The sequence below is a fragment of the Salvelinus alpinus genome, chromosome 5 (genome assembly GCF_045679555.1).
Source record: "Salvelinus alpinus chromosome 5, SLU_Salpinus.1, whole genome shotgun sequence".
In the NCBI taxonomy this organism is placed as follows: Eukaryota; Metazoa; Chordata; class Actinopteri; order Salmoniformes; family Salmonidae; genus Salvelinus; species Salvelinus alpinus.
The window spans coordinates 56,499,287-56,515,246 of NC_092090.1; the positions used below are offsets into that span (position 1 = coordinate 56,499,287).

The 15,960-nt window shown below is 41.2% G+C and overlaps 1 protein-coding gene across 3 annotated transcripts in view; it reads right to left on the minus strand.

The window, feature by feature from the left end:
- LOC139576358 (SEC14-like protein 2) overlaps positions 1–15,960 on the minus strand; it is a 47,362-nt gene that overhangs the window by 28,973 nt on the left and 2,429 nt on the right. For 2 of the 3 annotated variants that reach the window (XM_071402377.1, XM_071402379.1), the window contains one exon: positions 5,599–5,642. The exons of the other annotated variant lie outside the window; for it this stretch is intronic. In XM_071402377.1, coding sequence (XP_071258478.1) covers positions 5,599–5,642 — 44 coding nt within the window. The remainder of the gene's footprint in view (positions 1–5,598; positions 5,643–15,960) is intronic. 3 annotated transcript variants of the gene reach the window in all.

Below are 15,960 nucleotides of genomic sequence, written 5' to 3' on the forward strand. Positions count from 1 at the left end.
TTACAGACGGTAGGCAATTAAGGTCACAGTTATGAAAACTTCTAAAGACACTAAAGAGGCCTTTCTACTGACTCTGAAAAACACCAAAAGAAAAGATGCCCAGGGTCCCTGCTCATCTGCGTGAACGTGCCTTAGGCATATTGCAAGGAGGCATGAGGCCTGTAGATGTGGCCAGGGCAATAAATTGCAATGTCCGGACTGTGAGACGCCTAAGACAGCGCTACAGGGAGACAGGACGGACAGCTGATCATCCTCGCAGTGGCAGACCATGTGTAACAACACCTGCACAGGATCGGTACATCTGAACATCACACCTGCAGGACAGGTACAGGATGGCAACAACAACTGCCCGAGTTACACCAGGAATCCACAATCCCTCCATCAGTGCTCAGACTGTCCGCAATAGGCTGAGAGAGGCTGGACTGAGGGCTTGTAGGCCTGTTGTAAGGCAGGTCCTCACCAGATATCACCGTCAACAAAGTCACCTATGGGCACAAACCCACCATCACTGGACCAGACAGGACTGGCAAAAAGCGCTCTTCACTGACGAGTTGCGGTTTTGTCTCACCAGGGGTGATGGTCGGATTCGCGATTATCGTCGAAGGAATGAGTTTTACACCGAGGCCTGTACTCTGGAGCGGGATCAATTTGGAGGTGGAGGGTCCGTCATGGTCTGGGGAGGTGTGTCACAGCATCATCGGACTGAGCTTGTTGTCATTGCAGGCAATCTCAACGCTGTGCGTTACAGGGAAGACATTCTCCCCCCTCATGTGGTACCCTTCCTGCATGCTCATCCTGACATGACCCTCCAGCATGACAATGCCACCAGCCATACTGCTTGTTCTGTGTGGGATTTCCTGCAAGACAGGAATGTCAGTGTTCTGCCATGGCCAGCGAAGAGCCCGGATCTCAATCCCATTGAGCACATCTGGGACCTGTTGGATCGGAGGGTGAGGGCTAGAGCCATTCCCCCCCAGAAATGTCTGGGAACTTGCAGGTGCCTTGGTGGAAGAGTGGGGGAACATCTCACAGCAACAACTGGCAAATCTGGTGCAGTCCATGAGGAGGAGATGCACTGCATTAATTAATTTTTGATTTTGACCCCCCCCCCTTTGTTCAGGGACCCATTATTCCATTTCTGTTAGTAACATGTCTGTGGAACTTGTTCAGGTTATGTCTCTCTTGTTGTGTTCATCCAAAATTGTACACATTTATTTAATTTCACCTTTATTTAACCAGGTAGGCTAGTTGAGAACAAGTTCTCATTTGCAACTGCGACCTGGCAAAGATAAAGCATAGCAGTTCGACACACACAACAACACAGAGTTACACATGGAATAAACAAAACATACAGTCAATAATACAGTAGAAAAATAAGTCTATATACAATGTGAGCAAATGAGGTGAGATAAGGGACGTAAAGGAAAAAAAGGCCACGGTGGCGAGGTAAATACAATATAGCAAGTAAAACACTGGAATGGTAGATTTGCAGTGGAAGAATGTGCAAAGTAGAAATATAAATAATGGGGTGCAAAGGAGCAAAATAAATAAATAAATACAGTGGGGGAAGAGGTAGTTGTTTGGGCTAAATATAGATGGGCTATGTACAGCTGCAGTAATCTGTGAGCTGCTCTGACAGCTGGTGCTTAAAGCTAGTGAGGGAGATAAGTGTTTCCAGCTTCAGAGATTTTTGCAGTTCGTTCCAGTCATTGGCAGCAGAGAACTGGAAGGAAAGACGACCAGAGGAGGAATTGACTTTGGGGGTGACTAGTGAGATATACCTGCTGGAGCGCGTGCTACGAGTGGGTGCTGCTATGGTGAGATAAGGCGGGGCTTTAACTAGCAGAGACTTGTAGATAACCTGTAGCCAGTGGGTTTGGCGACGAGTATGAAGCGAGGGCCAACCAACGAGAGCGTACATATCGCAATGGTGGGTAGTGTATGGGTCTTTGGTGACAAAACGGATGGCACTGTGATAGAATGCATCCAGTTTGTTGAGTAGAGTGTTGGAGGCTATTTTATAGATGACATCACTGAAGTCGAGGATCGGTAGGATGGTCAGTTTTACGAGGGTATGTTTGGCAGCATGAGTGAAGGATGCTTTGTTGCGAAATAGGAAGCCGATTCTAGATTTCATTTTGGATTGGAGATGCTTAAATGTGAGTCTGGAAAGAGAGTTTACAGTCTAACCAGACACCTAGGTACTTGTAGTTGTCCACGTATTCTAAGTCAGAGCCGTCCAGAGTAGTGATGCTGGACGGGTGAGCAGGTGCGGGCAGTGATCGGTTGAATAGCATGCATTTAGTTTTACTTGCGTTTAAGAGCAGTTGGAGGCCACGGAAGGAGAGTTGTATGGCATTGAAGCTCGTCTGGAGGTTAGTTAACTCTATCAGAGAAGTAGTTGGTGAACCAGGCGAGGCAATCATTTGAGAAACCAAGGCTGTCGAGTCTGCCAATAAGAATGTGGTGATTGACAGAGTCGAAAGCCTTGGCCAGGTCGATGAATACGGCTCCGCAGTAATGTCTCTTATCGATGGCGGTTATGATGTCGTTTAGGACCTTGAGCGTGGCTGAGGTGCACCCATGACCAGCTCTGAAACCAGATTGCATAGCGGAGAAGGTACGGTGGGAATCTAAATGGTCGGTAATCTGTTTGTTACCTTGGCTTTCGAAGACCTTAGAAAGACAGGGTAGGATAGATATAGGTCTGTAGCAGTTTGGGTCTAGAGTGTCTCCCCCTTTGAAGAGGGGGATGACCGCGGCAGCTTTCCAATCTCAAATATGAAATATATTTTGATTTGTTAAATAGTTTTTTGGTTACTACATGATTCCATATGTATTATTTCATAGTTTTGATGTCTTCACTATTATTCTACAATGTAGAAAATAGTAAAAATAAAGAAAAGCCCTTGAATGAGTAGGTGTTCTAAAACTTAGTGTTAGTATTCACACCCTTGAGTCAGCACTTTTTGGCACCAATTATAGCTCTGACTCTTTCTGGGTAAGTCTCTAAGAGCTTTACACACCTGGATTGGGGAACATTTGCTGATTATTCTTGTCAAAATTCTTCAAGCACTCTCAAATTGGTTGTTGATCATTGCTAGACAACCATTTTAGGTTATTGTCATGCTGAAAGGTGAGTTCATCTCCCAGTGTCTGGTGGAAAGCAGACTGAACCATTTTTTTCTCTAGTATTTTGCCTGTGATTAGCTCCATTATGCTTATTTTTTTATTCTGAAAAACTTCCTAGCCCTTAACAATTACAAGCATACCCATCACATGATGCTGCCACCAATATGGAAAATATGGAGAGTGGTACTCAGTAATGTGTTGTATTGGATTTTCCCCAAACATAACACTTTGTATTCAGGAAAAAACAGTGAATTGCTTTGCCGCATTTTTTGCAGGATTTCTTTTGTGACTTATTGCAAACAAGATGCATGTTTTGGAATATTTTTTATTCTGTACAGTCTTCCTTCTTTTCACTCTGTCAATTAGGTTAGTATTGTGGAATAACTACAATGTTGTTGATCTATCCTCAGCCATTAAACTCTGTGGTGTCCTTCCTCTATGGCAACGGAGTTAGGAAGAATGCACGTATCTTTGTAGTGACTGGTATTGACACACCATCTAAAGTGTAATTAGTAACTTCACCATGCTCAAAGGGATATTCAATGTCTGCTTTTAAAAACCAATAGGTGCCCTTCTTTGCGAGGCATTGGAAAAACCTCCCTGGTCTTTGTGGTAGTATCTGTGTTTGAAATTCACTGCTCGACTGAGGGACTTTACAGATAATTGTATGTGTGGGGTACATAGATAAGATAGTCATTACAAAATCATGTTAACCACTATTACTGCACACAGAGTGAGCCCATGCAACTTATTATGTGACTTGTTAAGCACATTTTTACTCCTAAACTTATTTAAGCTTGCCATAACAAAGGCATTTCAGCTTTTCATTTTTTTTTTTTATTAATTTGTAAAATTTTCGAAAAACATAATTACACTTTGACATTATAGGGTATTGTGTGTAGGCCAGTAACAAAACATGTCAATCTAATCCATTTTAAATTCAAGCTGGACCACAAACATTTTTGGAAAAAGTCAAGGGGTCTGAATACTTTCTGAAGGCACAGAGGGGACCTGATCCTAGTACAGCACTCCTACTTTATGAATTCAGGCTCTGGCCTCTGGGCCACACCTCCTGAGTCTAATATAACATGTGTAAAGATGTGTAGGCTGGTTGTACTGTAAGACTGTGGCAAACACTCTAACACCTAACAAAAATATGACATGACATAATGGACGTACAGTCATGGACGTACAGGGGAGAGTGGGGTATGTTGAGCCATTTATTACTTTCGCTATGTCAAGGGAAGTATAGTATTATATCTAACAAAGACATCTACATATATTTTAGGATGTTGTGTATCCCCTCAAATAATCTGAATTTATGTAAACGTAACCGTTTTGAAAATGTAGCTTGTCCAAAAACAGTGGTCTCTTAGCACAACTTACCATGGGTATGGGGTAAATTGAGCATAGGGACAGGGTAAGTTGAGCCGCCTCAATTCGTAGGCAAGTTCTATGCATTTGAGGCTACTAAGCCCATTAAACTGTTCCCTGAGATTCTTGATATTCTTGACAAGCTCAGACTCCATGTCATCAGACAAGACCTTACGTGCTTCTGCTACTCTATCATAGCCTCTCTTTCGCACAGGTCGACGACCCCTGCTTGTCTTACGTTTGTATACATGAGGCATGATAATGTCTGCTCTGTAACAATAAAAATGCAATATCTTGAGTTCAAATGCATGAAAAATTAGAATACTATTCATATTATGCATAAAACTGACTAAATGTAATCATCATTTGTATGGGGTATGTTGTGCCATTGGCTCAACTTGACCCTGGCCAAATGGCACAATTTACCTCAAAGAAACCATTATGACTAAATTAGCCCACACAGCTACAAGGATGCATTTTCATATAGGTTTAGGACATCATGCTATATTTAGGACCCCAACTGATGTGTAAAACAGTCTTAAACCTATCTACTTGGTTTAGATATTAGCATCATGAAACATATAACACAACAAATTAATTGGACTTTTGTGAAAATCCGTTTTTTGGACTTAACTTGCTTACCACTTCTATGTGGTTTCTTCCTTCACAGATGCCACGCAATTATGACCTCTTCCTAAATATTTGGTCACATGATTAATGTTGTGTTTCCTAGAAACAAGGGGTGGCTCAATTAGCCCTTTGGCATTAATTACCCCACTCTCCCCTACAGTAGCATTCTTGGCTTGGCAAAGGTGTTTAATCAAATGAATGTGATGGATGTATTTCAGTTTTTTAAGCAGCACTTTCACGTGACGCAATCCACTCTTTGAAAGCGCCTGTATTGTATTGTGGTTAGGCTACATTCCTGATATTTCCCACATGCTTTTCCCCACAGTATTTCAGATTACTGGCTGGATAAACTGTTGGTCACACCAGGGGTACTCTAATGGTAGCAATGAAAATATACAACAGAACTAGTCATATATATTTCAATAGCAACATAAGAAAGGAGAGGGGGAGTGTTAAGCCTACCTTTCGAAGCATGGCTTCTGACTTATTGACATTGAAGTTCCTGGCTGTGAGGGGAGAGAGAAGAGAGAATAAATGGAGAGAGAGAGAGAGAGAGTGAGTGGGTGTGAATACCATGGCGCCATTGGTTATAGATCAGAGCTGATGGTGATTTTGTGTGTGTGTGTATGCTGTTATTTAACATGTAAAGGACATTCTATTTGAGAAACACAGAGCATTTTGGTCCTCCACTACTAACGTTATAAACATGAACAGCAGATAACTAACCACAAGCAAACAAGCAGGAAATGACCCCAAGTCCCCTTTTCATTCATAAGAAGAGTCTTCAGTTTTACATCTGACCGGTGAGACACTGGCTGTGTCCCAAATGGCAGTCTTTTCAGTCAGCCATGTGACTGTGCAATTTTTATTTCATCTCTCTTTATAAATCTGGACATGACTAATTTCTTCCTCACTCCGGGTGTCAGTAAATGAGCAGGGTAGGGCTGGTGGTATCACCATAACAACACACTGTAGCTAGCCTCCATTAGGGATTTTTATGGAGATTAAGAGCAGCCAGTTGCCTGACTGAGAGGCTTTCTTCCACTGTGTGCCAACACCTTACATCAGACTTCCCCTGTATAGTAGCAGCACCGTACAGTACTGACCCAGAAGGGAGAGAGGACACTAAGCAGCTTATCTAATACTCTAATAGCTAAGGTGATTAAGTGGCCAGCTGACAGCAGTGGTCAGTCAGTGGCTCTGTCCCAAAACCCCCCTCCTATTATAGACCAGATTTGCCCTAACGACCAAGGGGTAGCTTGCTACTCAATGTAATAAAGTAATGACTTTTCAAATAAGTTACCTTACAACGTTATGTTGGCTGACAATTTGTTAGTTACACTGTCCTTACGACAATAGAACGAGTCAAAATTCACCCAAGGCTGAAAAACAGCTTAAGAACATTGGCTAAACTGGAACACTAGCGTGAGCCCATAGCATATTAATGGAATCAAACGTTCGCAGGGCCTGTTTTGACTGGAGTGATGCTTAGAATTCCATAAAAAATGTATCCCTTTTTATTTTCCCACTAGTCTGTTCGTCGGACGGAACTGGGAGAAAAAAAACTTGTGTAGAAAGTAAACATCCGTAACCTCGATGCTGTCAACTGTGCTCATGTCTGCGTAATGAAAAAGTAGGGAAAAAATAAAAACTTCTGACTATTTCTGGTCTAGCGATCGATGACAAATGAGCTCGCTGCCCAGACGTACATAATTACAAAGAGGAGATTCTGCTAATTAAAATGGTGCCCGTGTAACAGTTTTGCTTCCGCCCCTCTCCTCGCCCCTACCTGGGCTCGAACCAGGGACCCTCTGCACACATCAACAACAGCCAGCCTTGAAGCATCGTTAGCCATCGCTCCACAAAAGCCACAGCCCTTGCAGAGCAAGGGGAACAACTACTTCAAGGTCTCAGAGCTAGTGACGTCACCGATTGAAACGCTATTAGCGCATACCCCGCTACCTAGCAAATTCATTCAGGCTTGAATTTGATACAACAACTATGATAGCTGAGGTTCATAGATTGGAATGAATATTAGTTCAGAACCTAATGTTTTAGGGTCCATACACAGATCAGCTACACACTGTAGCTAGATACACATCCATAGGCATACAGTTATTTTTATCCTCCACTACACAATAAGCAAATAAATAGTTAGCTATGTTACTTCAGCTGCATTGCAAGGCAAGCTTACACAATTGTACATTCAATTTGCAGTAAATGCTTTAGCTAGCTAGATTCTTTACATCCACTGTTTCACAAGACGACAGCCTGTTTTGCTGGTTTTCTCAGGAGTCCCTAAAACATTAAACACGAATTACAAATTCATTCTCCTAACACTGGCTAATGTTAGCTAGTCAATTAACGTAAATTAACTTCATGACAAAAAAATACGCACAAATGTTTGTCTCTACATTAACTAACATATTCCTATCAATTGTAAATGTTTTGCTTGACTCGTTATGACGTTATAACAACTTACATTTGGTTCCACCGTAATGTTTTGTCAGCCATCTTTGTTGAAGAACGCCACCAGGCACGGTGGCTCGCGTCAAAATTTGTCATTGAAACCACTCGATATCATTGGTCATATAAAAACCTTGGGACCCAAATGCATAATGAGTGCTCTAACTCCCCCTAGTTGTGGTCTGAGCAATGAAGCCGTGACGCTGGGTACCTCTAAGTTCCACGGTGCAAGGTCACAACTTTTAAAGGAGGAACCACTGTAGGAAATAGGTTGTCATTTGGGATTCAGACAGTCACACCTGCTGAAGAAGAGTGGTCTAGACAGACACATCAATGACCATTACCAACTGAACTGAGATGAAACCCTGACAAAGCAGCAAAGCATATTTTACAATAGGTACAGGGTTATTTACTGCTCATGCATTCTCATTTTGACGCCAAACCCACCACGTGTGCATACGACAACTGCCCCGCCCGCGTACGACAACTGCACCACCCACAACCGCAGGGCTCTCCAGAGGGTGGTGCGGTCTGCCCAACGCATCACCGGGGGCACACTGCCTGCCCTCCAGGACAACTACAGCACCCGATGTCACAGAAAGCCAAAAAGATCATCAAGGACATCAACCACCCGAGCCATAGCCTGTTCACCACGCTATCATCCAGAAGACGAGGTCAGTACAGATGCATCAAAGCTGAGACTAAGAGACTGAAAAACTGCCTCCATCTCAAGGTCCTCAGGCTGTTAAATAGCCATCACTAGCCGGCTACCACTCGGTTACTCAACCCTGCACCTTAGAGGCTGCTGCCCTATGTACATAGACATAGAATCACTGGTCACGTTAATAATGGAACACTGACCACTTTAATAATGTTTATACTATTTTACTCATTTCACATGTATATACTGTATTCTAGTCAATGCCACTCCGACATTGCTCATCCTAATATTTATATATTTTTAAAATTATATTCCTTACTTTTAGATTTGATCTGTATTGTAGTGAATTGTTAGATACTACTGGAGCTAGAAACACAAGCATTCCGCTACACCCGCAATAACATCTGCTAAATATGTATTTGTGACCAATACAATTTGATTTGATTAGAAAGAGTCCTATTTTCATGTCATCCCAAAAAATGTAAACGCCTTGAGTTGCTAAACGGCACTGGCCCTTGGATTGTAACCGGTGCTTTGGTCAGATGACATGAAAATAGAGCCAACACTAGTCTTAGGCGCTTGTATATAATAACACCAAGCACACATATACACACATAAAAATCCACAAAGAAATTGTTAATTGGACAGAAAATCTAAATTTTGCAACGGCCATCTTAGTCTCCGGAATTGATAACCTGTGGACAGTCCATACGCACAGGATTCTGTATGGAATGGTCTAAGATCCCTCCCAATGTGTTCTCCAACTCATAAAACATTTTTTTTAAAGGCTCAGTGCCGTTATCCTCACAAAATTAGCTATTGAAAACAAGGATGTCAATCATTTTGACTCCTACCTTTTTGATAAAAAAATAGTATTACTTGTTAAACAAAATCTCTTTCTTTGAGCAATTGTATTAGTATAAAATAATATAATTTCACAAAAAAATGTAGCATACAATTTAGCTCAGTATTTGGAATTATTTATTTTATACAGTCATTTTTTTGCTCATCTTTATCAAGGGTGTCAATCATTTCGGACCCCACTGTACATGTGTCACATTAATAATAATATTACTTGTATTTTTTTTTTAAACGAGCACCTTATATACTGCATACGCACCAAAACGCTGTTGGTTTGATAAGTGGCATTAAATCACTCATATCGATTAGGGGTGAAAATCAGGTTGTATGCACTGCTAAAACTAACACAACTAAAAAACCACACCGAAATTCTAAATATTGTTACCATCCCTGGTTAGAGGACAACCTACTGAAGACAGTCAGCTACATTTTTGAGTGATGCATTTTGATTTGGGGGTCGCCAAAACGAAAAGAGAAATGCAACACTGATTTGTCAATTACTAATATCGATATTGCGTTGAAATCATTAGAACAAGATGGGTGGAGTCAGTTTGCACATCCTGTTCAAACTAACACTACTGACAAAACACACGGAATCTGGGAATAAAATGTATATCACCGCTTAGAGGACACCTTGTAGAAGACAGCCAGCTACATTTTGGATTGTTGCATTTTGTTTCAAGTGGGTTGCCAACGCGGAAAGGTAAACGCAACACTATTTTGTTAATCACTTATATCGATATCACATTGAAATCAATAGAGAGAGGGCAAACATTTGGGTTGTATGCGCTGTTTAAACTAACACTATTCAAAGGACACACTGAATCTGAGAATCATTTTTTATATCAGTGGTTAGAAGATCATTTGCTGAAGGCAGTGGTCAATTCTTTGGAATCTCAGATGGAGATTCTGGGAGGCTGTTGAAATGGGGAAGGAACAAATCAGTTGCTTTGTTATTTAACTTCAATGAATCACGACCCGACATAGAATATCAACACTGACTAGGGTTGGCTGTTATTTGAGAGATAGTTTGATTCTCAAATCTGTGTATTGGTGTGAGGCCAGCGACATTTATAGAGACCACCCTGATTTCTACGTGCCATTTGAGTTCGAAAATGACAGGAAGACTTCTAAGTCCTGCAACCCCCAGCATGTATGACAAAATCAGCAGTACAAAACCAAATGTACTGATCTGTTTTAAGCATTTCATCTTGTGTCATCATGCTGACTATAAACTTTTATACTAACATCACCAATCTGAGGTAAAAATGATGTTTAAATCCTCCCAAACCGATATGGTCAAAACATGAGCTTGTGTAATGTAGTGACACATACTGTCCACATCAAGGAAAGTAACGTAATATAAACGTATTAAATATGACCAAAATAATGATATATTTTAATTTAGGATAATAGTGACAGATTTGTACAATAATCACATATATTTCCCACTAGTTTAACCATTTAAGAGTTTGAAAAAATAGTTATGCACAATTTAACCGGGCGCTCAAGAAAGAGTTCCCATAGTGACTGTACAGCCCTCTCTACATTGAGAGGATGGTTGCCAAAATCAAACGTCGACTCAGTCTAACCAATTAAACGTCAACTCCGCCTTTCTCAAATTTCAAACAGAAATGGGGTGGGTCAGTACTAGGGCTGCGGCGGTGATGAAATTTTGAATCTAGCATCTCCTGGCTTCCACGCATAGCCTACAAGCCACTGATGCAGACCATTGGATCATCTACATTTTAAAAAGTCTAATAAAATCTATTTAATATAGTCTACACCATCACAATAAATCCATTATTTATTTTAGACAGGTATAAATAAACATGATCTGAAGAAAATGTTGCCTATTTCACTGTAACAAAATAGCATATTCTGAGTTGTCCTTACGCTAGGCCCTGATCTGGCTATGCCATATGGCTGTGGGCTACACTAGTTAATTTAGCAGACAAGATTTGCTTAGAATTCCGTGGCATTATTGTATAGTATTTTATTGTATGAAGAATACAATAAACATAGCTAAATAAAATAGGAAGGATATTTTCTCCAAAGGATTTCAGAGGAAATGCATACACGCGACTATTCTGTGTTAACAAAGAAACCGGTCCTCCTATATGCTTCATTTGTGTTATTTACGCTACATTAGGTGTGACACAAACGTTAGGCTATATGTTTAGATGTGTATTACATTCTAAGGCTGCATAATGCGACTTTGAAAAAAGTTGCATGAAAAACATGAGTTCTGCTTCTTGTGCAGGCTGCACACACTTGATAATATTCTCACCCATTAGACTATTCTTAATTTAATCTGATCTTTAAATATAGTCTATGGGTGAAATTATTTTTTATTTAGAACGGCCCACAAAAAAAAAAACGTTATCCAAAAAAAACGTTCAATCACACTATTCAAGTGAATGGAGGTTACGTGCAGTTACGTTTTTAATATGCAAGCTAGGCAGCACATCCATAAGGCTAGGGAAAGCTTTTCCTAAAGTAAATTGAATTATATTGCCGAAATTATATAGCGTTATTAGCCTACTCCTGTCTATACAAAAATAAATAAAATAATTCAAAATAGGATACTAAAGCATGATTTGGCCACAGAGGATCATTAGCTCATTTTTCAAAAAAATATCGTGGATTGTTTTAAATTGTATTGCCTACAGTCGGAAGGAAAATCAGCGCTCGCAATTTGGGCAGATTATTGTTGAGTTGCAACTGTCTGTTATTGCTGTAAAGAAAAGACAATGAAAAGACTAATCTGTCTTTAAGTTATCAAAATTCTCAATTTAATTGCGCAAACAACAGTATAGCCTATCTTATTGGCACCAGCAGAGAGCATCTGTAATATCCCCAGTGAGTGCGAACTGCGCAAATTCACTAATTATCATTATCATCGTTTTTTTACAATAATTTTGTCCACCAGTTTAGATGGACGTCATATTCTATGAAATGTGTTTATAAAAGACCACATTTTTCCCATGCAAAGAAAGAAGAAACGTATCGGAATTAGCCTAGGCCTCCTCTATGCTATAGTTGCTCAGCTATGCAGTGATATAGTTGCTCAGCTATGCATTGAACAGTCTTTTTTTGCGAACAGTGATTGAGTTATATTTGTAGCCTAAATTATGACTATTCAATCTACTCATCACATTATGAATAGTAGGCAATCTTACACAAGTTTGCAAATGTGATGATGCATGGAATGCTTTCTTATAAAGGTGCATTTTTATGGTGAAAATGTGCCTCCCCAAACTTGAGACTCACGCGCCTTTGTATGCCATGTTGTAAAGTGGATTATTGTGCTTAATTTAAGAATTTAGCAACATTAAGAATTGAGTAAAAAATATAGCAGCACAAGAAAGCTAGGATCCTCTTTTAAATAGTGGCCAGTCAAAACTCTGTATTCACATGCGATTGCGCAATGACACATCTTTCAATGTGCTCTCTAACCGTGTTCCAGGGGTCCTACATTTGGAGTTATTTGGCCACTTTAGTTGTGATACAAACCTTATCAAAGCATAGGCCTATGGGCTAGGTTACATGATGTGTGCGACTGACTAGAAAAAGTTGCGCAAAAATACGTATGTGCTGTTTCTTGCCTTACTTCACATGCTGGGCATCATTCACAAGTGATAATACATAATTCACAAGTGATAATATTGTCACCCATCAGACTGTTCTTAATTTAATCTTGTCTTTACATATACTAAATAATATACAGTGCATTTGGAAAGTATTCAGACCCCTTGACTTTTTTCACTTTGTTACATTACAGCCTGATTCAAAAATGGTTAAAATAGTTTTTTTTCCCCCTCATCAATCTACACACACTACCCCATAATGACAAAGCAAAAATAGGTTTATAGAAATGTTGGAAATGTATTAAAAATAAAAAACAGAAATCCATTCAGCCACAAGATCATTAGTGAGGTTGGGCACTGATGTTGGGCGATTAGGCCTGGCTCGCAGTCAGCGTTCCTATACATCCCAAAGGTGTTCGATGGGGTTGAGGTCAGGGCGCTGTGCAGGCCAGTCAAGTTGTTCCACACCAATCTCGACAAACCACTTCTGTATGGACCTTGCTTTGCGCACAAAGGCATTGTCATACTGAAACAGGAAAGGGCCTTCCCCAAACTGTTGCCACAAAGTTGGAAGCACAGAATAATCTAGAATGTCATTGTATGCTGTAGTGTTAAGATTTCCCCTCGCTGGAACGAACAGGCCTAGCCCAAACCATGAAAAAGCCCCAGACCATTATTCCTCCTCCACCAAACGTTACAGTTAGCACTATGCATTGGGGCAGGTAGCGTTCTCCTGACATCCTCCAAACCCAGATTCGTCCATCGGACTGCCAGATGGTGAAGCGTGATTCATCACTCCAGAGAACGCGTTTCCACTGCTCCAGAGTCCAATGGCGGCGAGCTTTACCCCACTCCAGCCGCCGCGCATGGTGATCTTAGGCTTGTGTGCGGCTGCACGGCCATGAAAACACATTTCATGAAGCTCCCGACGAACAGTTCTTGTGCTGACATTGCTTCCAGAGGCAGTTTGGAACTCGGGAGTGAGTGTTGCAACTGAGGACAGATGATTTTTACGCACTACGCGCTTCAGCACTCAGCGGTCCCGTTCTGTGAGCTTGTGTGGCCTACCACTTCGCAGCTGAGCTATTGTTGCTCCTAGACGTTTCCACTTCAAAATAACAGCACTTACAGTTGAACAGGGAAGCTCTAGCAGAGCAGAAATTTGACGGACTGACTTGTTGGAAAGATGGAATCCTATGACGGTGCAACATTGAAAGTCACTGAGCTCTTCAGTAAGGCCATGCTACTACCAATGTTTGTCTATGGAGATTGAATGGCTGTGTGCTCGATTTTAAACACCTGTCAGCAACGGGTGTGACTGAAAAAGCCAAATCCACAAATTTGAAGGTGTATTGAATGTTCCCTCCAATTTTTTGAGACACTGAGCAAATTTTTGGTCTTGTGAGTGAAAACTTGAACATTGTGAGAATTTTGTGCACAGTGAACGCTGAGGCTGTACCCTTACAGTTTTAGACAGTAGCCAATATATATATATATATTTGTACTTTTAGCCATGTTTCTCCCCAATTTCGTGTCTCATCGCTGAAACTCCCTTATGTACTCGGGAGAGGTGAAGACCGAGAGCCATGCGTCCTCCGAAACATGACCCTGTCAAGCTACACTGCTTCTGACACACTGCTTGCTTAACCCGGAAGCCAGCCGCACCAATGTGTCGGAGGGAACACCATCCAGCTGGCGACCGAAGTCAGCTTGCAGGCGCCGGCCCGCCACAAGGAGTCATTAGAGCGCGATGGGACAAGGAAATCCCAGCCGGTGAAACCCTCCCTTAACCCGGACGATGCTGGGCCAATTGTACGCCGCCTCATGGGTCTCCCGGTCACGGCCGGCTGTGACACCGCCTGGGATCGAACCCGGGGTTGTAGTGACACCTCAAGCACTGCAGTGCCTTAGACCGCTGAACCACTCAGAAGGCCCTTATTGTTGCTATTTGAGCATAATGTAGGCCTACCAACAAAACCAATTAAGCAAATCCCATAACATTTTCACATGGAAATAGGTATTAATTTCTATGATATAGCCTACAGTAGACTATACTGTATGTGGTGTTCAATGCAGGCCTACATTGCATTTAAAAAAATGTTTTTACATTATGATGGGCTTGACATTAAATAATGATTTACTTGTTCTGTAACTTGGTCTGTAACACCATGGGCAAAATAGGTGACTGTAAATTGTAGCAGGAACTCCCCATTGTTGACCTATACCTATCTATAACTGGGCTAATAACTCGCTAACTAGCAAAGAATATCAACAAATGCACTCTGATTGTCACGTTCCTGACCTGTTTTTCCTTTTTCTTGTATTTATTTAGTTGGTCAGGGCGTGAGTTGGGGTGGGTTGTCCATGTGTTATTTTTCTATGTCGGGTTGTTTGTGTTCGGCCGGGTATGATTCTCAATCAGAGGCAGCTGTAAATCGTTGTCCCTGATTGAGAATCATACTTAGGCAGCCGGGGTTCACGTGTGTGTTTGTGGGTGGTTGTATCTCGTGTCTGTATTCGTGCCACACGGGACTGTTTGTCGGTTCGTTTCTCTTTTGTCTTTTTGTTTCGTGAGTGTTCCGTTTATTTTGTTAATAAATAATCATGGACACAAACCACTCCGCATATTGGTCTGATCCTTCTCGCCTCTCCTCCTCGTCCGAGGAGGAGGATTACGACGACCGTTACACTGATCTGATCTGAAAAGCGCAGTCACTCGTGGGTGAGACCGCTCATGTGGGTGAAAGACAGCTCATGTGGGTGAAAGAACACTCTTGGGCTTCCTCTGCCAATAGAATTCTATTCCACTGCGCTATGGCTCTGCCTACAACAAAATCACAGACTCAATCTAATTTGTTTTGGTTTGTTGCATTGGCTGATATCATGTTGATTCGATCACAGAAAAAACATTGATCTATATAGTGCAAACAAATGGGGAGAACACAGTGAAGTTCAATCTCTTCTTCTGAACGGCAGTCCTGGAACATTGGTGTCCACATACTTTTGTATATATAGTCTAGCTAGTTCGTTAGCTAAGCTAGTCATTGTAGCTAGCCAGTAACTCTTCCAGTATGTGTTGACATCATTTCAAAGGATTTGTTTTTGGACTGAAGCTGTAAAGATCAGTAAGAAATTGCACTTCTGTAGCCAAATATCTTATTCATAAATATGTTTGGTTTATAAGCATTAAATTACCTGATATGATGGTGCATTGATCAGTTATACAGTTTAAAGACGTTATTTTTG